This window comes from Eretmochelys imbricata, chromosome 18, assembly GCF_965152235.1.
Source record: "Eretmochelys imbricata isolate rEreImb1 chromosome 18, rEreImb1.hap1, whole genome shotgun sequence".
Classification (NCBI taxonomy): Eukaryota; Metazoa; Chordata; order Testudines; family Cheloniidae; genus Eretmochelys; species Eretmochelys imbricata.
In genome coordinates, this window is record NC_135589.1 from 19,030,944 (window position 1) to 19,054,087 (window position 23,144).

Consider the following 23,144-nt stretch of genomic DNA (forward strand, 5'->3'; position numbering starts at 1 on the left):
TGGTGGGCCAAGATTCCTGGAAGAAGGGGTGTTGTCAGACGTCACCGGTGTGGTGCTCTGCTCTGTTCAGTGCTGATAACAGTCGGCTGCCTGGGTGTCTTCCCTCTGTGTGCAGCCCCGGCTCTGCAGATCACTGACACAGCAGACCCGAGAGAACCCCCAATGACCATAGACTCCGATAAGGTACGAAGGCACTCATCCAGGTTTATTGCCAAACGAAACACAGTTTCTCGCTCCCCAGATCAGATGTGTACAGTTCTGCTAGTACATATGTGCTCCCTGACAATGGATAACTCCGTCAGCGGTGGGATTTACCGCTGCCCCCTAAGCGTGACAAGACAACTTCTCAGGGGTAAATTCTTATACACGGGTACAAACAAGTTACACCTCACTCCTGACGTATTGAGGTACAACCCCTCCATATAGTAAGGTGCTGCCTATCAGCTTGTACATGTTGGTTCGAACAAAACAACTCTAGCCTTCATATTACCCTTTTGCCCCTGTCTTTAGGATGGGTCCGCCTGTTCCTTGTTATCTGTGTGGAATGTGTGAGTATCGGAGTGTTCTGGTACCATCCTGGCACATGTTTGTACCTCTAGTGTCCAGTACCTTGTAGGTATGTGTATTTTTGCAACATCAGCTCTTTCCTTGCCCGCTTCTGTGAGCAGGGCCTGCCTCTGGCTCACAGGTTAACTTTGCTTTATGTTAACAAAGTCTTGACCATTCCTTTAGTTCAGGCTTTAGGCCTCATACCGGGCCTCTGATACAAGGGTTTATGTTTCAGGGCCTCATCTTACCACAAGGGGTTGCCCTGTTCGCTCTCTGACCACCTCATTTCCGGGCTGTGGTACGTGTACAACTAAAGCCAGCCTCCACAGCGCTGATGTATCGTCTTCTGGGAAGCCAACCTGCAAGGCCGTGGGCATCTGGTACCACCCAACAGAGGGGCGACAGTGGACCCTGGTGAAGGGCAGCAGCTCCCTGGAGCAGGAATTGTGCCTTCTAATCCAGGTCTGTAGCCTTCACACTTCAACTGCCTTGCAAGGTGCGTTGCATCAGATTGCATTGAGTTCCCTATGAAAGGGAAGCTCTGTTCCTGCAAGTGGGTATGAATTTAAACGTCCAGGGGTCATGTACCTACATTACCGGGCAAAGCAGCGTTTCTGCCTGGATAGCACTGCGCTCCAGGCTGGCTCTTTCTGATATGGAAATTGGTAAAGGAGACATAGCAGGGGCAGGATTTCACACAAATCTGTGTGTGATCAGATATTTTATAGCGTGTTTCAAAACACTGGTGAATACGCCTACAAACTCTCAATCACTTTGCCAGTTTTTATATATAATTATAATAAATTCTTTAATAAAAAAACAATTTAATTCCTCACTTAAACAGTTGGTTAACGAGGGGCAATGAGGCTTCAGATAGTAATGAGGGCCTCCCCGTCGCCTGACGTGCAGCAAGGAGCACCCAGCAAACCATACCTTGCTTTATCAGCTCGCTGTTTGATAGTGTGCCTAAGGTGGTTGTCACCTTGGGGTCCGGGCGCGCTTTACGTGGCTGAAAGTTGGGCTGTTAACATGCAAAGCTAGAGGCAAGACCCACCTGCTGCAAATCAGTTTTCTCTTGCAAAGACACTGAACTCTCTAGCGGTCGCTGCTCAGAGCCAGCCCTGGTTCGTCTGTGAACGCCGTGAGCCCTTTGGTCTGTGACAGCTTGCCTGTCTCCTGGCACGTTCTTGCAGCGAGGGGGGTTTATCCCGAGAAGTATGTTCTACACATCTGATGGTCTCCCCCAGTCTTTGTAGGCCACATGTTGTGGCCTTACACTGGAAGCCCTTCAGCACAGGGACTGTGTTTGTGTTTGCACCTAGCATCACAGGGTCCTGATGCTGTGGGAAGGCCTGAACGCTATGGTAAATAACAGACCTGTCAGACAGCCCAGCCCATAGCCTTAGTGGCTTAGATGTGGGATTGGTCCTGCTTTGAGCAGGGGTTGGACTAGATGACCTCCTGAGGTCCGTTCCAACCCTGATATTCTATGATTCTATGTGCCCCGATGAACTTGTATAAGGAGACAAGCCAGCCAAAGAGCGGGAGGGTAAACTGAGGCACAGAGTGGGGGAAGCGCCTTGCCCAGACTCGCTCAGCAAGCTGGTGGCAGAGCCAGAACAGAACCTGAGTCTGCTGAGTCTGAGCCCAGCACCCTGCCTGTTGGAGCACTCTGCTGCTGAGCCCTCCACTTTGTTGGTATGATACTGCGTTGGCGTGAGCCCCCTCTCGCCTTCCCAGAATCAAGGGGCTCTTGCTGTGTGCTTGGAACAATAGCCAGCACTCTCCCTGCTGGAGTCCCCTTCGCCTGGCTCCTCCTACTGAGTCCAACCCTTTATCTAGGGGAAGGGGCGAGCCAGCCTGCATGTTCGATTTATCCCAGCTCAGAGTCGTTTCTGCTGCGGTCCCCTGGCAGACAAACCAGTCTAGGAGAGGCAAAGGGAATCGCTGTAAGTGAGACGCTACCTTGAATTGCTCCTCTTCTTGTTTAGCTGAAAGGCCAGGTGTGCAGCTGGCTTTTCAGCTCCGTCCGTTGGGGTCCTCTGTCCTGCTAGCTAGATTTGGCAGCGAACATGGCAATTTGCAAGAACTCTGCAAACGGTGGAGCTGGTAATACTGACAGCTTTTGTATTTGTTAACTCTTTGTAGAAGGAGAAAGCCCCCGAAGATTGCGCACCAGCTCTGCTTGTCTCCCCTCCTGCTTCTAGTGAAGTGACTAGCCCTCTCCCTGTGAACAACAGTAGTGCTAACTCCAAGCCAGTTTCCCTAGAGCTGTGTCGCTCTAGTCTAGCCCCCTCTCTAGCTTTCTGGAGACTGGGATGCCCTGAAACCCTTTGGGGCTTTCCTTCCCCTTGTGCCTGAGCTTACTGGGACCAAGTCACACACTGTTTCCTAGTGGAGCATGACACATGTTTGCATGGCCTTCCCAGGTTTTATTCCTGAGTGTAAGAAGCTGGAAAAGCTGGAATCTGTTCCTGCTAACCAGCATTTCACCAGGCTGTTTGCTTATGGCAGGCACAGGCAATTCACTACCAGCGCAAATCCAGTATATTCCTCGAGTGGAGATGCCAAGTCACTAGAAATAAATCCAGCACTTTACTGTATGTGCTCTGTTGTAAACGGCTGAGAGCTCAATTTGCAGTGTAACCCGGGTGGGGACTGTTTTTTTTTTTTATGTGCAGTGGTGGCTGATTTACCTGGTGTTCTGGCAACAGCTAACTGCAGCTGCTGCTCAGTCTCCACCCCGCAGTGATTTTCCAGAAACCCAGGTGTGCACCCCAGACTGAATTCTCGCCCTGCCTTTGGGATTTAACAATAAAACCCCACTTTTGAAGTCTCTTTATGAAGAAGGCAGCTGTAATGTTTACTCCCGAAAGGCTGCTTTTGCATCAGCTTTGGTTTCTTTCAGCTCCTCTTGCTCTCTTTGGAGGGGAGAAGGAAAACTTAGAGGGAATCCGCTAGGGAAACAACTGTGTCTTTGTATTGTTGAGTGTGTGCGGGATCCCGGGCTGGGGGTGAGCGCCACTAGAGCTGGGAGGAAGAAGTAAAATATAAATGGAAGCATTTAAGAGGCAGTTTGGGAAGCACAGGTGCTGAATGAGCCACTGTGGGAGCTGCTAGCACTTGGGAGGACTGGATTTGTTGTTTTAGCTCTGGGTCCCTTCCCCTGGTGAGTTCCCACACTGGGCGAATAGCTGGGGGAGCTTTGTGAGTCTGTCCAGCACCAAGGTTTGCTGGGACTCTCTTGGTTGTCAAGCTGGCAGTCTCTCTGGTTGGGATCCTGAGTGGTGCTAAGTCCCCCAGTTAATGGGAACTGAAGCCACTCAGCACCTCCCTGGATCCAGCCCTCTCTCAAGATCTGACCTGTGTGAACTGGACCATGAGTCCTGAGCCCAGCATTCAAACACGAGGAGCTGCTGCCTGTTTGTCCAGTTGAAAAAGAAGGTGAGCTTTTCGGAGCAAGGTAAATTTGAGAGACGTGTCTCTTCCCTGGGCTAAGGGTTGAACTAGGGATAGGGGGGCCAGGAGCTGATCTGGGAGGCTGTGCAGACCCAGTTCATTCAGCCAATGAGGTGGGGTTTTGAGAGCGAATCAGCTTTGGGAGAAAACCTATTTTTCTCCCCAGAGAGGTGGCCTGGGCCATGTGTCCAGGCCAGAGAATTCCATCTACCCTCTCCAGCAAGATCTGAGGCGATGGTGGTGGGAACCTTAGAGGCGGCTGATGCTACCAAACTGTGCCCTGGTAACTCAGCAGTGTGGGCAGGGCCTTGGAAAAGTGTGTTAAGGTTTTTAAGTGGCTAGTCATTTTGGGTGCTTGGATATTGCGTGCCCTGCGTGAGGCACCGCCAGGGGTCCTGAGCTCCAGAGGGCAGGTGCTCCATTGTCTGCAGATCACGCCCTTTAAAATGCGCCAAATTGAGCACCCAAAATAACAAGTTTCTTCTGAAAATCTTGGGCTTAGCTAGCTGCTCTGCCCTATTTTCTATGGACGGGGGACCAGAGATCCCTCTCCTTACCTTGTCTCTTAACCAGCTATTTGTGCTCAAACCACTAAGGGAGCGAGTCATTTCCAAGATTACAGCACGTTGCCCTCTCTTCTGTATAATTTCCTGGGGTGTGAGCTCTCTGGGGCAGGTACTGGCTCTGTGGTTTCGTGCTATGGCAATAGAGGAACTAGAGCCTTTTGCAATGGTCTGTGTGACTTGGCATAATACAGCACCATTGCATCTGTCATTGCAATTACAGCTGGTTGCAAATTTTTCATCAAAGTTGTTCAATGACAAACGGCTTTTCAAACTTTAGGAAAACTTCTGTTAAAAAAAAAATTTCATAACATTCTAACGTTTCCAGTTTTGTGAGGAAACAATTCAGAATGAAATTTGTTCATTGTTTGGTGCAGAATGAAAATGTTTCACTTCAAAACATTTTGGTGAAAAATCCCTGAAAAGTTTTGCTTGAAGCTGACACTTGTAATTCTGACTCTTTTCCCAGAAAACAAATCCTCCTTTTTTGTTGTTTATCCTGCCCTAATTGCAACTCAGGCTGCAGCACAAACCAGCAAGATTTCAGTACTTGGCCTGTGTCCAGTTGCTCTGCGCTCACTCTGCTTTCTTCCTCCTGCCAGCCCAAGCAGGCTAATGAGGAGCACTGCTTTCCTATTAGCACCTCATTACCACACACATCTGCAGCCATTTCTCTTCTGCCCCGGCACACTAATTGTGCCAGAGGAGGAAATGTAAGTCCTCCCGTTTCCCCTTTCCTTCTGATGCAAGAACGGTGACTGGAGAACCCTGCTTGTGGCATGTCCTGGCGTATTTGCTGCAGTGAAATGCACTGGTGACCCCTCACTGAGGTGCCTGGTCCCATAAGCCGTCATACTTTCCCCTGGAGACCTCCCTTTGAGTCAGAGATTTTTAAAAATACAATGCAGAAAATCAGCGATGCCGTGACATTTACCCAGCCCTAGTGAACTGTGAAACTGACTTTACCCTACCTGCCTTTTGTCTCTAGCAGGGCTCCCTCTGGGCACCAGCTGCTTCCGCCCTGATGGAGGAAGCTTTTCGCTTGGCTTTGTGCGTGACGATGGGCCTGCTGCTCCTGGGGGGATCGCGCCTGGCAGGTGAGAGCAAAGTCTGCTCCAGACGTGGGAGGGACCATCCAGACACATTCTCACTCTACCTTGGGATGCGGTCATCTGTGCAGCTCCCTCACTGATGCGAGCATACGGGACTGTCCCTTGTGTATTCTGCTCTGTCCAAGGCTTTAGCTTGGCTACAGGGATGCAGCCAGGTGCCTTCTACACTGCAGCTTGTAACCATGCTGCCACCAGGTTAGGAGACATGTGGCTAACCCCGTTTTGGTTGTAGAGTGGATGAGTGGGGCCAGGAGGCAAACTGGCTGGAGAGAACTGGGAAGGGAGGCTGGGTTTTGCTAAACCACATCAGTGAGGTGTCTGTAGCTAAAATCTCCCCAGCATTCCCCACTTTAGCCTGCCCCTTGCCAGTGGTATTTTCATGTAACTTGTTAGCATCCTGGAAGGGAAGTGTGAAACGGGAAGCAGTCATTCTGACACGCCTCCCGGGCATGGTGTGTCCCTGAGGGGACGCAGGGGCTCCAGGGAGGTGTTTGAGGGAGAGAAAAGCCCTGCTTGGTTTGTGGATAATTGATGCTGTGTTCCCTAGTGCTATCCACAGACAGCAACAGGAGCTTGGCAGGGGCTTGGCACAGTGAGGACCGGGTTCACCCCTCCCTCAGCCCACTGCACAAGGAGCCAGTTTACTCTCCTCTGCTCAGGGGGCTTGTGTAGCCAAGGGAGCTGATGTTCAGCTGCTCAGGTTCCTTCCACTTCCTAGGTTCTCCCAAGTCGTCTGCTTCAGGAACAAGCTCTAGGGCAAGCAGGGAGGGGGCAGGAAATTGGGTCAAGCCCCCTCCTCTGAACAGTGGTGCCGGGTCTCTCACTGCCCGTGCGGAACGGAAAAGCCCTGGGCTAAGGTCTCCTCTGGCAGGCCGCTTGTGCCATGTGGCATGTCGACCGGATGGGGTAAGGGCTGAGAATACGAGACCTGCAGTTCTCAGATCTCAGGTCTGTTGCTGAGGAAGCTGAGGTGGCCTCTTGCCACTGGGAAAGGCTTGAGTTCAGGGGCACGGAGCGGGGTGGACGAAGGCGCTGCTGTCCTTGCTGTCCCCAAAATGCACAGTCAATGCGTGTCGCAGCCCTCCGGCTCCCCCCTGCCCTCCAGTGGAGCACCAGGCCCACACCGCCGATGGGAGCTGGACGTGTCCCCTCTGCAGCGCAGTCCCTTCGTCCTGTCCCTTCCCCCGCTCCTGGCCTCTCCTGGGTTCCCTGGAGACGGGCTTAGGCCCCAAAAGCCTCCCTCCCTTTGCGGCCTGCGAAATCGGAACCCACGTCTCGTTCCGTGGCTTGCGCCCTCGTCACAGGGGCGGGAAATGGCCGTGGCGGTTTGGCCCTGGAGCAGAGCCTGTTGCTGTTGAAGGGGCAGGGAGCAAGCGCCTACGTGGCCTAGGCGTAGCGCTTCAGCCCTCCCCAGCACAGGTTGCTCTGTGTCCAGGTGGCTCACAGCTCCCGTTTGTCTCTGTTTTCCTCTACCCCCTTCATTTTGTGCTGTGTACTTGGATTCTCACAAAGGGCCGGCCGTGGATTTGGGTGCAAATGTCGCTGTTGGGCTTGGCGCGAGTGCTACCCCGCTCGGTTATTTACCGTCCTTTCACACAGTGAGAGCTGGATGCGGCTCTGACAGTGAGGGTTTTGAACGGCCCCATGCAGCGCCGCTGCGGGGGGCTGAATACTTCAACACAGATGCTTGTTTTGTTCCAAGAGTTCCAAGAAACTCTTCAAAAAGGAGCCCAAAGGAACTCGTGCTGGCTCTAACTTCTGAAACAACAAAAGAGCTCCTTTGAGGAGGTTCCAGCTCCCCGGAGAACTGCAGCGGCGAAGGAGAAAGCTGGGTTTGTTCTACAATAAGCTAGAGTTCAGCCTGAGAACAGAAGAGGCAAAGCTGATGAACCTTTGTTAAATGAAAGAGCCCAGCAGCTTCCATTTGAAAGTGCTCTGAATTCTGCTCGGGGTTTGGCCTTGCAGGCTGGTAGATCAGTATCTCTCTCATCCCAAAACACAGGCTTGTGTTTTCCCGTGGAAAACTGATTCTGTGCAGCTAGTAAACGATGCTCTGGACTGTTTGCGCTTTTAGTCCAGCACCTCCAAGCACTTCCATTTAGCACTGCAATCCTGGGGTGGGAGGTGAGTATTAGCTGTAATTTTGTAGATGCAGAAGCTGAGGCTCAAAGGGACTTGTTCAAGGTCAGGTGATAGAGCTGGGAATAGAACCCAGGAGTCCTGATCTCACCACTAATAATAGTGTCCAGCTTTTATACAGCACTTTTCAGCCACAGATCTCAAAGCACTTTACGACAGAGGGCAGGGTCGTTGTCTCCATTTCACAGATGGGGAAACTGAGGCACAGTGCAGGGAAATGATTTGCCAGCAGGCCAGTGGCAGAGCCAAGAATAGAGCCCAGGTCTCCTGAGTCCCTGCCCACTAGGCCGTGCTGTCACGCACCAGACAAAACTCCTGCAGCAGTAACTGGCATTTTGCTCTGTGTGCTCCCGAGGGTGGCACAGTGAGGCAGCAGCTCAGGCTGGAGTCCGTTCTTCTCTCTCCCCAGTGCCATCATCGATGGGGTCCCTGTCTTCATTTCACTCTTTTCAAAGACACGGCATCTTCCCAGCACCCTGCATGCCATGCCAGGGCCAATGGGCTCTCCATAATGGGGCATGGCGGGGAAGGATTCCTGCTTCCATCCTGGTGGCTGCACGGCCGGGTGCCTTCTGCTGCCCCAGCCCTATGCAACTGGAGAGTATGGGAGCCTCGCTCTGATGTCTGGGTGTTGTTTTGTTTTTTTTTAATAACTTCCTGCCCCCCCCCTACAGAATTTCATAGCGAAGATGATTGAAAAACACTAGGGAACGTATCTCCATCACTATCAGCTGCAACAAGGCTTTCCCATAGGGATGCAGGTGAGGTCCCTGGGCACCCTTCCCTGGAGCGAACATGTAGGGCTTTCGGTACTGGTGGCAGCTGGGATTGTGGCATTTGGCCACATGTATCTGTAGGTATTTGCTGCCCACTAACAGTGTGGTGGGAACAAGGGAGCACACAGAATAAACCCATCAAGTGTCATGAAGCCAAACTCTGAACCTGATACAGAGCCCCCTGAAATCAAGGAGAGTCGTTCCCTGGATCGAATTCCCCCCTAGGAAATGTGATCATTGCCCTTTAAAAGCAGAGTAACCCTCACCAAAAACATTTTGTTTGTATTTGCAGGAGCTATCGAGACTGGAAATGCTGTCAGTAAGGTATGTCAGTTTGTTAGTACACAGCTGTGAATGTTCATGTGAAAAGGCCTGTTTCACTCCAGAGTGGGTTGTTGGTATTAGTGTTGTCAGTGCATAAAGTTTGATCAGGAAGGATTAATTTTTGTAATGAATTTTCATGGTTAATGACATCGGTTCCTGTGTGTGTGTGGTTTTTTTTTTTAATGGATTTTATATTTTTTGCCGTATCAAAATAAGGCTCAAGGAAAAACCAACCTTCAGCTATTATTATTTCAGGACGATAGAAATAAACTCCTCACTGAGGGTCAGAACAAACACTGGATTGTCTGTTTTTTCAGCATGATGGAATGCTGCATTTTTAGCCAGACACGCACAAAATCCTTGTTCTTAGCCCTCAAGTTGTGTTTTAATTGCCAATAATTTCAATTAACAATAATTCAGGGGAAAGGGGAGATAGTGCCTCAGGTTTTTGCATGAAGGAAGAAATAGGCAATTAAAGGACGTTTACTAATTAAATCTAATCCTGTTTAGAAATAAACTGCAGGTCTGATAGCAGCTCGGGTAGGCATCCCCACGCTAGCTGTGATCTGGCTAATGCAGCTCAGGTTGGCAATGAAGACATGACAGCATGTGCTGCATGAATCTGCCTGGAAACCCGGGTCCACACTTGCATTCCTGGTCTGAGCCAGGGTCCACACTACCATGCCTTCACTGCTGTTTGAGTCGCGCCAGCTAGATTCAAGCTAGCACGGATGTATCTACCTGACTCCAACTGCCAGGTACACATACCCTTTATTATTTTTATATTAGGTAGTGTCTAGATGCCCAAGCCAAGCTAGGGATTCTGTTGTGCATGGTGCTGTATGCAAAAAGGGAGGGAGGGGAAACAGTGGCATAGAGAGGGGAAGTGATTTATCCAAGGTTACACAGCAGGGCAGAGTGGGGAACAGAACCCAGCTCTCCTGGATTATGGCTACACTCCAAAAAACAACCCCTTGTGCCAGTCAGGCTGCGCCTGGGGCAGCTGGCTTGGGCTGGCGCTCTGGGGCTAAATGTAGCAGTGTGGATGCTTCCATTCTGGCTGGAGGCAGCTCTGGAATCTGGTGAAGGGGGAGGGTTTTGGAGTTCAGGCACCAGCTCCAGCAGGAACATCTACACTGCGATTTTTAGCCTTGTAACGTGAGCCTTGCAAGCTCGTGGCAGTTGCTGTGGGGTTTGGGGGACTTCTTTGCAGTAAAGACGTACCCCAAATTCCCACGCTGGTGCTCTAGCCACCAGATTGTGCTGCTTCTGACAGGGAGGCAGGTAGATAAACAGATGGATTCATTCACTGTGTTTCAGAGTAACAGCCGTGTTAGTTTGTATTCGTAAAAAGAAAAGGAGTACTTGTGGCACCTTAGAGACTAACCAATTTATTTGAGCATGAGCTTTCGTGAGCTACAGCTTACTTCATCGGATGCATACCGTGGAAACTGCAGCAGACTTTATATATACACAGAGAATATGAAACAATACCTCCTCCCACCCCACTGTCCTGCTGGTAATAGCTTATCTAAAGTGATCATCAAGTTGGGCCATTTCCAGCACAAATCCAGGTTTTCTCACCCTCCAGCCCCCCACACACAAACTCACTCTTCTGCTGTGTTGCTGATTACAAAAATAAATACTTCAGCTTCCTGCAGGGTCCCTTATTTTCTCCCCATCAGTGCGACTCTTTCCGTTGGGCAAGTTTTTGTCTCTTCCTCTCGTTCAGTTCTTTCGATGGGACTGAAACGAACGCAGCTTGTTTGACTTCTGCAGCGCTTTGTGCGATAGTGGCAATTTCAGCATTGCTTCTAGAACAGCATCTTCGTTAGCTGCTGACGGATGGCACCCAACTCAGGCCCTGATTCTGGGAGGTGCCCAGCTCCTTCCATTCCAGGGGCACTCAACACCCTGGCAGATCAGACCCCCTTTTTCTGCTGCACCTCCTGCAAAAATAGTAGCTCTTGGTGTTTCTTTTGGCAGCAAAGCAGATGTAAATACGTCTTATAGAACCTGGCCTGTTTTCAGGCAAAGCTCAGAAGAACTTTAGAATGGGTCAGGTTCTGGCCCTAAAACCTTGCGAAGGTGGCCGTGCGAGGGCTGTGAAGGTAGGAAAACACCGTTTTCCAGTTCAGTGCTCCATGCAGAACTGAATCTGTGCTTTCCTTACCTCCCCCTTATCTAATGCTCCCTGCCGTTCTGTGCCTCCTGGAAGTGAGCTCTAATGAGGCCTTAATTGGCTTCCAGCTGTTTTGTCTGCAGTGTAAATTGATCGTTTTTGAAAGAATGTGTATGTGCTGTGTATCCCAAGAAGTGAGACAACATGGAAAGTGATTTTTTGTTTGGGTAAAATATGTTGGCAACACACGATAAAGTAAACGGTTGTGATTTATTAATTACCATTGGGGAGCGAGTGACAGGTGACGGAGTCGAGTGGGAGGGGGAGACATATCGCTGCGAACACTGGGCCCGCTCCAAAGCAGGTGAAGAGCTGTGGTGCTTCATTGACTGCAGTGGGGTTGTGCTAACTTACACCGGCTGAGAATCTGGCCCTTTAAATCTAGACGTTCAGTGCTGGCAACAGCATGGAGTGTTGGCTGCCCTGAACATGGCCCCCTGGTGCCGGGACTGCAGGCTGGAGGACCAGGGCCTGTGTTCCTGCAGAACCATGTGGCAAGTGGATTGCTGCAAAACCTCATATTTTGGAGTGTGGCTCTCTGATGCTGCAAGGTGCCCACCTGCCCCAGCGGGGAAGGCACAGAGGACCTTGGGGGCATCGCCAGGTGTTTAGTGTGTGAACCGGATAAACCCCAGCGGTGAGTCTGCCATTATTAGAACCATTTAACACATGCCTGTGAGATGCCTTTACCCCGGAGTTCCAGTGCAGAAAGCAGAAATGAGTCTGCTTTGCTGGATCGAGCCCTTCCTCCCATTTCTGTGCTGAGCGCCTCGAAAGGAGACGCTTAGTTTTTCTGGTGGCCTTGGCATTGCCGTGTGCCTCAGTTTCCCCATCTGCCACATGGGGATAATGATATTAAACTTCCACCTTTTGTGGTGGTGGAGAGTATTTATCCAGCACTTTGCAGGGCCGTGTTGGTAAGTGTCTGGCTTTGATGCAGCACTTTTTATCAGTGGATCTCAAAGTGCTTTATGAAGGAGGGCAGTATCGCTATCCCCATTTTACAGGTGGGGAAACTGAGGCACAGAGAGGAGACATGTTTTGTCCAAGGTCACCCAGCAGGCCAGTGGCAGAGCTGAGAATAGAGTGCAGGTCTCCTAAGTCCACTACACCGTGCTGACCCTGGTACAATGTGTGACGGGGCAGAGAGAGGGCAGTTTCACTCATTGCTGTCAGGAACGTGCCAGCATTCAACCCTCGATGCATGGGTGGAAAGTGGAATTTGCAGCCGTCCCTTCACTCCCGATGGCATGTGCCATTTGCTTTCCCACAGCTTGAAAGCAGGCTTGCTAATTCTGTGGTACCATTTAAATGGTAAGGCCCTTGGGACAGGGACCATCTGTGTTCTGTGTTTGTACAGTGCCTCGGACTATGGGGTCTTGTTCGTGACTGGGCCCCTAGGTACAATAACAATGGGTCGGGCTGAGCCGGCGCACTTCATGGCTGAGATCCAGCTGCTCACCCTGAATGCTTTGCATTGCAGGGTGGTGATGAGGAAGGACAAGGGGCAACGGATCCTCAGACGCTGACTGTCACAACAATCCTGGTAAGGCCAAGGAGCCTGTTGCTGCTAGCAGCTGGGGTAGCGGACTCTCTTCATCCCACCCCTAGGCTTGCACGTGGCTTCGTCCGTTTTTGAGACCAAACTCCCTTCCTCTCTCTGTCTTCAGTGAGTCTTTCTAGGGCGCTCAGGTACCAGCTAGCACAGGCTAGAGGAAAGAGTGCCTGGAGGCTTCCGGGACAGAATGGACCCAATCCAGCAGGAGGGCTGGGTGGATGCTTCTTTCAAACACATATTATCTTGAGAGCTGGGCCTGTTCCCAGCTAGACGCGGCCAATGCCCACTGAGTCGTGTCCCGCAGCGGAAGCTGGTAGTGCCCAGACTTGTCGCTCAGCATTGTCAGGAGGCTCAAAAGCAGAGACAGATCATGTGAAAAGCAAATAAAAGCCTAAGTGGTAAAAAACGAGGCCGCCCTGCTTTAGGATTGGGGGAGTCTATGTTTCATGTGAATGAGTGACTGCTAGCATCTCTTACCAGGGAGGAGGTGTGTGGGGAGCAGATTTCCAGGCCCTGGAAGCACCACAGCTAAATCCTGGGTTCTCTCACCAGGTCTTGAATCTGCAGGTGGCCATCTGTTGGGGGTTTGGCAGGCCGAGGGGGGTGGAGGCTGCTGAAATGGGGAAGGATCTCACAGCCGGTTCCTGGTTGTTGATGGTGGAGCTGTCTGGTTTCAAACATCCTTCTCCTTCCCCCCCCCCCCCGCCCCTTTGCGTGTAGCAAGACCCCTATGCGATGGCAAGAGGCACAGAGCTGGAGGGCTATTGCCTGGATCTGCTGGACATGCTCGCCAAGAAGCTGCACTTCAACTACAAGGTGACAATAGTGAAAGATGGCCGCTATGGGGCTGTCTCCTCCAGTGGGAACTGGACCGGGATGGTCGGCGAGATCGTCAGGCAGGTGACTTCTCGGGAGGGCTGAACTTCCCCAGGTGTGGGGGTGGAAACAACCACGTTAGCATCCTCCGCCGGGGATTCTTGTTTCCCTGACAACCCCAGGGAGCTGTCACCCTTCCCACTTCACCTCAGCACTAACAATCCAAGTGCCTAGCGCACATCTCCTCTTCACGCAGCACTTGGCAAGCATTTGGTATGGAGGCCTCCCTGTGAGGTAGGCCAGTAGTGTTATCCCCATTCTTCAGATAGGGAAACTGAGACACAGAGATGGGACATGACTGTGCACAAGACCACAAAGGAAAGTGGGAGTTCCTGGCTTGCTGTGTTGTGCTCAGACCACTAGGCTGTGCTGCCTCGTGGACTGCTGAGAGGTACTGGATTGCAACCAAGTGGCCGCAGTGTTCCATTCAGTCTGATGTGCCGAAGATAAAGGCTTTAAAGGAAACTGTCTTAAAACCAAACAATTGGCTGAAATACACCCGAGGTGCAGCCCTTGCTAGCTGGTATCACGGAGTCAGAATGAAACTGATGCAAACGCCTTAGAGGCTGGGACAAACTCACTTGCCAACTTTCAAAGAGACAAGGTGGGTGAGGTCACAGTTTTTATTGGACCAGCTTCTGTTGGTGAAGGAGACAAGCTGTCTTGACCTGAAAAAGAGCTCTGTGTAGCTCGAAGCCTTGTCTCTTTCACCAGCAGAAGTTGGCCCAGTAAAAGATACGACCTCACCCACCTTGTCTCTCTGATTTCCTGGGACCGACATGAGTAACTTTGAAAACTTTTGGTCATAGCAGGTTTCAGAGTACCAGCATAGTAACAGAGTAACAGTCATAGCAGTTGCTCAACAAGGGTGCATTTACTGTACGCTTCCTGTTTTTCACATTCCATGGCTCTATCTGGATACATGCCAGGGCTGGTCCAGAAATAAAGGGCCAGCCCAAGTATATGTAGCTCCAGGTAGATTTTGGAGGAGGAGGGAGGGAGAAAGCAGGCCTCTTTGGGTTTATTACAATAAACTAGTTAAGGACACGTTTGAATGGGCGCCTTGTCCTGTCCTGTGCTGCCACCTGGTGGCAAGTTGCAAATTAGAGCCTACGCTGCCTTGAGCCTGGCCCTGTGTACCTACTTGCAGCTCTCCAAATCCTGGCTCTGGCTCAAGTTGCAGTGGGGGAGGTTTAGGCTGGATATGAGGAAAAACTTTTTCACTAGGAGGGTGGTGAAACACTGGAATGCGTTACCTAGGGAGGCGGTGGAATCTCCTTCCTTCGAAGTTTTTAAGGCCAGGCTTGACAAAGCCCTGGCTGGGATGATTTAGTTGGGGATTGGTCCTGCTTTGAACAGGGGGTTGGACTAGATGACCTCCTGAGGTCATTTCCAACCCTGATATTCTATGATTCATGCCTGTAAATGCTGCAGCCTGGAGAATTGGGAGACACAACTTGCTTCTCAGCCCTGGCTCTTCCCGAAATGGGGATGGCTTGCCAGATGGCAAATACTAGGCTGCTAAGTGGGACAGTGATGGGGGTTGTCCGGTGGCCACCTGTCCACTGGGAACTGAGACTCCTCCAGCTTGTGTCCCAAGGGTTGCTGAGACATCACGGCTTGTCCTGCAGGAAGCAGACCTCGCTGTGGCTCCCTTGACGATCACGTCAGTGAGGGAAGAGGTGATTTCCTTCACCATGCCATTCCTGGGCACAGGGATCGGGATCCTGCTCAGGAAGGATGCTGCCTCCCAGGGTGCTTCTCTCTTCGGCTTCCTTGCTCCTTTCAGTAAGGAGACCTGGACTGGCCTGATGGTTGCTTACCTGCTGACCTGCCTCTGCCTCTTCCTTGCAGCCAGGTAAAAATACAGCTGCTGTTCTGTACAATGTGTTTGGCTTTCTCTGGGACCTATTGCTTTCCCCAGGCACCGAACAGACCCTTACTCCTAGCCAAAGCACTGGGTTGTATTTGCTTCTGCACGCCTCAGAACAGCTCACTGGGCTAAAAGTGCAGATAAAGTGTCTCTTTTAAGGCCCACGGTACTTGAGAGATCTCAGCAAAATCAGGGTCTCTTCCCCTCTAGATAGTCACATGCAGCATGTCTCTAACATTCTAAAAAGCTTTGGATGCTCCATTTAAACACACGAATTTCATCCCTGTGCTTTCACCTTCATCCCAGTTAATTTCTCTCCCCTTAAACCTGACCATGTTTGTGTCTATGGCGCAACTCACCTCTGGGTGCTTCACTCACACTGGCTTCAGTGGGTGGAATTCTCTCTCCTCTAGGGTGACCAGAGAGCAAGTGTGAAAAATTGGGACAGAGGGTGGGGAGTAATAGGAGCCTATATAAGAAAAAGACCCAATAATCGGGACTGTCCCTATAAAATTGGGACCTCTGGTCACGCTACTCTCCTCTCCTGCCCATGCAGAGCAGGGATATCCAGGCATGATGCGGGAGGAAGAACTTCACTCCCCACTTCCAAGCCAGCCGCAGCGTGGCCCCGCTGCAGCCACAGGCTAGAACAGCAGCTGCTGCTTTGCCTTCCTTGTGCTGGGATTTCCCTGTGGAATCCATGTCATCACAGATCCACTCGCTGCGCCTCCTGTCCCGAGCACCCTGCACAGCCCATCTCTGCTGCTTCAGTAGAGTTGAGGATGGTGAACAGGGCCACTCTTAGCACAGCCCCCCAGTAACCAGAGGCCTTGGTGATCATCTGAGCTGTTCCCCCTCCTGCCTCTCTCACTTGGAACTGCCTCATTGGATTCGTTCTTCTCCCTTGGCCTGGGCATAGGCTGGGGCAGTTAAGCAACCCCAGTGCCAGTGCATATCAGCCACCATTCATGCCCCCAGGGCAGAGTGATCTCAGTGTGCTGGGGCCCACACCGCTCGCTTTGTACCAGGTCTTTCCCTTCAGTGCCGCCCCACTCCCTGCGGAAGGCCCAGCTTCGCAGCCCAGCACTTGTTCCTCCCAGCTGGCTGCCACCGTGGCCAGGTTGGGAGAAGGAGGCTTGTCTGTGTTTCTGGGCAATGCACCCGTCCCAAGCCTTCACTGCTGCGATGCACCCCAGGTCGAGGGCAGCATCAGCTGGTCGCTTCCGAGGTCATGGCCCGGGTGCTCCAAACAGGCACGCAGTCACTCTGAATCAGAGACTGGAGCCGTGTGGGCCTCGGAACAACCCCGGCCCCTCTGCGGTTGATGCTGGCGGGGCTGGTGTGACACCTGGTTTCTTTCCATAGGCTGAGCCCCTGTGAATGGAAGGAACCCAAGAGTGAGGAGAACCACTTCACCTTTCTGAACAGCCTCTGGTTTGGAGCAGGAGCTCTTACCCTGCAAGGTAGGACCCTAGTGGGGCTGTGGGTGTGACCAGCTAAACCTACAGCTGTCAGGGAGCCGATCGCACCATTTCGGCCCACATCCATCGTGGGGTAAAGACCTTGTGTGCGGCTGGCATGCTCTGCTCTGTGGATGGCCCTGCCTGTTTGATTTTGATGGAGAAGGCCATCTCAGCAGGGCGTCCTGCAGCACTAACTCTGCCCACTGGACCACAGACAGTACCTTAGTCATCGCTCTGCTTGAGTAACGGAGGGGTGGAGGAGTCTGGCTGCAGTGGGAGGTGGTTTGAAGGGACGTTACCTGAACACCGGTGTTTGTGGTCAGAGGGTGCCAGGCTTTCCTTTGCCTCTGGCCATCGGTGTGGTTTCCGTGCAGCGGGTGGGTGGACTGGGCTGAGGCTGAGTTGCTGTCCAGGGCTCATGTACTAGCCATGGCTGCTGTGTGCTGGGCTCTAGCGCTGCAGGGGAAGTTTCCATCGGGACGAGTGTCGTTAAATAAAGAGAAACGCACTTTTTCAAGCTCCCTGAGTCCCTTTAAATACATGGATCCGCTCCCGGCTGCCCGCGCTGTCCCTTTCGTGAGCGTGTCAAGCTGCGAACCCTGCAGCTGCCTTCTCTCCTCTGCAGGTGCAGCACCTCATCCCAAAGCACTGTCCGGGCGAATCATTGCTGCCATCTGGTGGCTGTTCACCCTCTCTCTGCTGGCTGCCTATATTGCCAATTTCACCGCCTTGCTGCGAGCTGGGAACGAGCCGCTTCCAATCCAGACTTTTGAAGATCTCGTGAAGCAGAGAGAGATCGAGTTTGGGACAGTAGAAAGTTCCTCCACGTTTCAATTCTTCAAGGTGCCTGACCCTGTTGTAGAGTCCCTAAGAGCCCAGGAGCTGCGATTGTGCTCAGAGTCAGACTCCGCACGTAGACAGCTTGAGCTAGCCAAGCTTTGATGAGCTTCTTTTGCTTAGCTAGTGAGCTTCCTGCATAGGCTGGATGTGTTCCCGCTTCAATTCTTGCTGACTTTTAAAGCTGTGTATCCCCGGTCTGCCTGGTGATGCTTTACCTTTTATCTGAAACCTGTGTACTTTGCTGAGAGACTGATTAACTTCCCCACCAGGGATAGTGCATTGGCAGCTCTCAGTACAGAGGCTCAGAGGGAGAGAGAGTTTAAACTATCTTCTCCAGATGGCTATTTTGCAATTGGTGCACACCGGTCTTGTACAGCCGCTTCCTTGATCACTGCGAGTTTGACGCTTTACTTTGTGGGCTGCAGAACTCCAGGAATCCCATCCATCAGATGATCTATGAGTACATGGACAAGAGGAGAGACCATGTTTTAGTCAAAAGCTACCATGAGGCGGTTCAGCGTGTGCTGGAATCGAACTATGCCTTCATTGGGGAATCTGTATCCCAAGATCTTCTCGCAGCCAGGCACTGCAATTTGATCAGGGCTCCCGAGGTTGTTGGAGCACGGGGATTCGGCCTGGCCACAGCAAAGGGTGAGACGTGTCTGCTGCTTTGTTTCCACCCCGCCAGCTCCTTTCAACTCACTTGCAGTAACTGTGCCACAGAGCTAAGAACCCCTGATTTCTAGATCCACTTCAGTGCCCTTCTGCCGGCCCATGGGACATAGGAAACTTCAATGGGCCAGGTCCAAAACAGCCTCTCCTGCCATGAGACTCCGAGGGGAGCTCCGTGACCCGAAGCAACGTCAATATCCAACATATTAATTCTGCTGATGACTTTGGGCTCACAAAGTTTTGCTCTCTGACACGGACCCTTCATTCTTTAGAGGCTAAAGAATCCTCTGCCAGTCAGTGATTGGTTAATTTTTTTTCTGTAGCCCCAATGTCCCAGAATAGCAGCCGATGCATACTGAGGACTTTAAAAAAAAGTAAAAGTTTGCTGGGAAGGCTTTGATGATTGTTCTCTTTAATGGCTGTTCTGCCTGTATTTTTTACATTGCCTTTCCCTGTATCTCTTTCATTATTTTTTTAGGCGGACTGGCATGAGGATAGCATAGCTGTTCAACAGCTCAGCCGCTCCTACTGCATGGCTGTTTTGAGATGTGACTGTTTGTTTTTAAAATGCAAAGATTTAACATTATCTGTCATGGTTATCCCATCTTTCCTCTCAAAAAGCTTCAACAATTACACACACAATATATGCCTGGACTGCAGCCATTCCAGAGGTGGTAGGCAGCAGCCAACCGACTGCCTGCTGCGTATTTATGGGTTGTGCCTGAGCGGCTAGCAGTAAGTTGTGCAAGTGTCGTATAATGCTCCAGTTCACTTCTCTCTGCTACCCTCCAGGATCACCGTGGGCCAGTAAACTCTCCCTCGCTGTGCTGAAACTGGGCGAGTCAGGCGACCTGGACTACCTACGTAACAAGTGGTGGGAAACCACCTGTTTCCATAAGGGCCCGGACACATGGAGTCCTCTGAAACCGCAAGCCATGGGAGGACTTTTCCTGGTTCTTGCCATTGGCCTCGTGCTGGGAGTGATCGTGGCTTTGGTGGAGTTGTCAAGCAAGAGCCGACATGCTGCTGAACGGGAGAAGGTAAGTGGCACTGTGAAACCTCCTTACCTTTGCACAGCTTTACTCTCACGCGATGGACCTAGATCCCTACCCCCAGTACAGCTGCACCTCCTCTGATGTAACTGGCAAGTCAGAGAGGTGTCCTGGACCCCACCTGGTGGAAAACATTTGACATGGGGTAGATCTGCACTGCAACTGGAGAAGTTATTTCCAGCTCAGGTCGCAAAGCTAGTGTCTGAGTATGTACCTAGGATCTCAGACAGGATTGTCTATGAGCTGTTAGCCCATGACACCATTGCTATGCTGCTATCTCTGTCAAAGCCAGTGTGGCTACAATTACTCAAGCTGGAAATTACATCTCTAGCTGCAGTATAGATGTATCCTTAGAAACATCTTTCTGTATTACTATGGATCTTTGCACAAAACTACGATCTCCATTATGGAAAGAAATCTGTTTATTCCTCACTTCAAATGATGATCTATAACATTTCCACAGCCTGTGATTCGTGATGATATCATTGAGGGTTACGAATTTATTTAGGGAATAAACTGGAGGAGATAAGAAAAAAAACTTGATTTTTGTTTAACTCTCGTTAATAGTTAGTATCCGTGTGCCTTCTAACTTGCTGTGGACAGACAGAGGACGAGTGTGTGTCAGAGTTAACGTCAACTGCATTGCTTAAGTTATGCTGCCGTAAAACTAGTGCAAGTGGAAAGCCTTGGCAGTACACCCACTTTATTTGCTACTTCTGTCCTGTTTCCTTGGCAATGATAAATTTGTTCTAAAGTACCAGTAGTTCTAACGAATGCTTTGACAAGTAAGGGAATGAATGCAAAGAAAAGACAGCTCTTGCAGTTCCTGTACTTGGATCTCAGCCTTGTTGTGCTCAGCTGATTCCTTAGTACAACCAAGGCCCTGTGTATATTAAAAGGGACTTTTCTGGGTCACATGGAACACCTTCTCCTCCCCCACCCCCTTCATATCTTTCAGAAATCTTGCTGCTCTGTTCTCATCGAGGAGATGAGTCATCGGTTCAGAATAAAAGAAGGTGCAAGAGAGAATCCAGAGAAGGTTAAACCATAAGAACCTCTTTAGGGAGTGGAGTCTCAGTGTTAATCAATTTCTTTCCTAGGGTGTGTATTCAGTAGTAGCTGTTTCTCTGCATGAGTTTTCTGCACTGGTACTGTATCTCTGTATACCTAGAGTGTAGCTCCCCTAGCACTAGGAAAGGTCAATCTCTATAACGATTGAACTGCAGACAGAGAACTAAATAGCTCAGAGGACTGACTCCAGATCCTGGCCGCTCTAAAGCACTAAATCCAGCCTAGCAATGATTACTGAAGATGTCAGCATCTGATGGCTACTGGGTGGCCCCCGTAAAACAGTCACAGCTCAAAGGTTGAGGATTGAGCAAACGTGGAGAATGAGCACCTCATTCATACAAGGTTCTGTCTACACTGGACTTGGAGGTGTGACTGCAGCACCTAACCATCGCAGTGAAGCCTTAGCAGCATGGGCTGGACAGCCCTCCCGCTGATGCTGGGGTATGTTTTGAAGCAGTTAGCCCATGTTACCCAAGCTAGCTCAAATAACAATAGAAGTGAAGCTGTGGCCAGTCTGTGTGTGCCCCTGTCACACCTGACTGCAGTGTAGACATACCCTTAGCATATGGCGACACTGCAGCTGGGGATGTGACTAGCAGCTTGTGTAGAGTGAACTAGCTCGAGTACCAGCTACTGCAAGTCTGTCTGCAGGCTGTGCCAGTCACACCCTCGGCTGCAGTGTAGACGCACCTTTAGAAGTGGAGCCTGCAGCTCAGAGTGATACATGTAAGCTGTCCCTGCTCTGTGACGCAGCAGAGGATTGTGGCTGTCAAGCCAGCAACCTCCATCAGCGGTAATTGTTCATTTTAAATGCTCAAAACTGAATGACACGTGGAGCTGCAAGTCAAGGGGATCAGTGTGAATATTCTGGAACCAAGCTTAGGAGACTCTAGAATGAGACTTCGAGAGCAGTGTAAAACAGAATAAGCAGCATTTTCCATGGTGCTGCCCAGGTTACTGCCTGCCATTTTTCAGTATGACAAAGATTGTGTCTGTACAGAGCTTTGAATACTGAAAACATAACAAGTATCAAAGAACAGCTTTGCTAGACAAAATACACTTATTCGGAGCCAGAGCATGGGAACAGCTCTATTAAAAAACAAACTGATATTTAGCCTTTAAGTTAATGCAGCTGCTTGCCACCTGCCAATGTTTATCAGTATAACTTCCTCCAAGTGAGATGCTAGCCAGGAGCATGTTGAAGGGCACAATGATTGAGATTCTCTCATGCAAAACTTCCAGTCTCAAGTTCCTAGGTCTCACTCACCGACCACACGAAGGTGAGTTTTTTCCCAGTGAAAATGTATTGACTATTTAAAAAAAAAAGGGGGGGTGGGGGAGGGTGCAAATCTTGCTGCCTGCGGTTTTCAAATTGAATGACTCACTTAATATCAGCCACCTGTGGAAAGAGTGACTGCAATGGAATATTAACGGCCTCAGTTATGCTGAGCTTGAACTAAATAAAATGAGGTAAATCAACTAAAATAACCTGGCTCTTAAATCAGCAGGGCCAATTTAACTAACGTGTGATCCAACAGAAGTTGCATTGTTCTTACCCTTGGTTTCTGAGACTTTTGGTTGCCTTTCCGCATATCAGAAGAGCTGGGCTTAGTGGCAGAGCATGTTACACAGCATATGCATTGCCCTCCTGTATATACTGCCTTATATCTGCTGCTAGTTTTGCGTGGCTGTAGTGGGAAAGGGTGAAGAGGGACAGTCAGTTTCGGTAACATATTGAATATTGGCAACTGCAAAACTTGGGAAACATGCATTGCCTTGTGGTAGCAGGAACATCTGTAGAGTCCCTTTGCACCTGGCACCTAACAGTATATACAGGAGGGTGAAGCATAAGGGATGCTAAAAATGTTAGAAGAAAAGGAGTACTTGTGGCACCTTAGAGACTAACCAATTTATTTGAGCATAAGCTTTCATGAGCTACAGCTCACTTCATCGGATGCATACTGTGGAGGAAGTGAGCTGCCGCTCACAAAAGCTTATGCTCAAATAAATTGGTTAGTCTCTAAGGTGCCACAAGTACTCCTTTTCTTTTTGCGAATACAGACTAACATGGCTGTTACTCTGAAACCTGTAAAAATGTTAGAGGAACAGTCTGATCACTTGGCTGAAGTTACTTAAGGACATGTTTAATCCCGGCTATTACAGAGTAGGAATTTTCAAATTAAACATTCAATGTTACTGTCTGTCTGGCTTGTTTTTGACTGAACGATATAAGGGATCTAATCTAATTTAAGGGAGAATAAAGTAAGTGATGATCTCCATCTACCCCCGGAAAGGTAAGAGACCTTCATTTACTGTTTGGCTGGGTGGTGAGGGAAGAAGCAGCAGCATGTTGACTATGGTTCATATTCACCTTCGGGCTGACGGGAGTTTACTGTGTAAATACATGGTGCTTCATGGGGAGAGCAGACTTCTGTGCTGAGACTATCCCTCCTCTTGTAAGAGACACGCTAGTGCTTTAATACAAGGCTGAGAGCCACATAGCAAATGCTATTTAAAACTATGAAAGCCTGTCACCACTGCAAACGTAACCAGTCCGCCACCCTTAAAAAAGTTGTTTGAAAAAGAGCATGTGACTTACTTAAAACTAAATTAAATTAGTTCTTGACAAGTTGAC

At 50.3% G+C, this 23,144-nt stretch overlaps 1 protein-coding gene across 9 annotated transcripts; it reads left to right on the top strand.

Annotated features, from left to right (window-relative positions):
* The first annotated feature begins 529 nt into the window (after positions 1-529).
* On the top strand, positions 530-22,456 carry LOC144276757 (putative glutamate receptor). 9 transcript variants are annotated; one of them, XM_077837033.1, is made up of 12 exons: positions 530-548; positions 785-1,011; positions 5,560-5,668; positions 8,891-8,922; positions 12,588-12,650; positions 13,383-13,562; positions 15,170-15,396; positions 16,777-16,874; positions 17,500-17,717; positions 18,140-18,365; positions 19,179-19,426; positions 20,397-22,456. In XM_077837033.1, the coding sequence occupies exons 1-12, from the start codon at positions 545-547 to the stop codon at positions 20,487-20,489; spliced, it is 1,725 nt and encodes a 574-aa protein (XP_077693159.1). In that variant the 5' UTR covers positions 530-544; the 3' UTR covers positions 20,490-22,456. The 9 variants fall into 9 exon arrangements, with proteins under 9 accessions (XP_077693159.1, XP_077693160.1, XP_077693165.1 ...); XM_077837034.1 differs by having other exon boundaries at positions 5,563-5,668; XM_077837037.1 differs by lacking the exons at positions 530-548; positions 785-1,011 and adding exons at positions 2,303-2,498; positions 3,894-3,993 and having other exon boundaries at positions 20,397-22,455.
* Positions 22,457-23,144: the final 688 nt, after the last annotated feature.

Bases quoted from the DNA above. Each gene is read 5' to 3' on its own strand.
- LOC144276757 (XM_077837033.1), top strand. The intron at 12,651-13,382 runs GTAAGGCCAAGG...CTTTGCGTGTAG, and splicing joins TGACTGTCACAACAATCCTG to CAAGACCCCTATGCGATGGC. The intron at 16,875-17,499 runs GTAGGACCCTAG...TCTCCTCTGCAG, and splicing joins AGGAGCTCTTACCCTGCAAG to GTGCAGCACCTCATCCCAAA.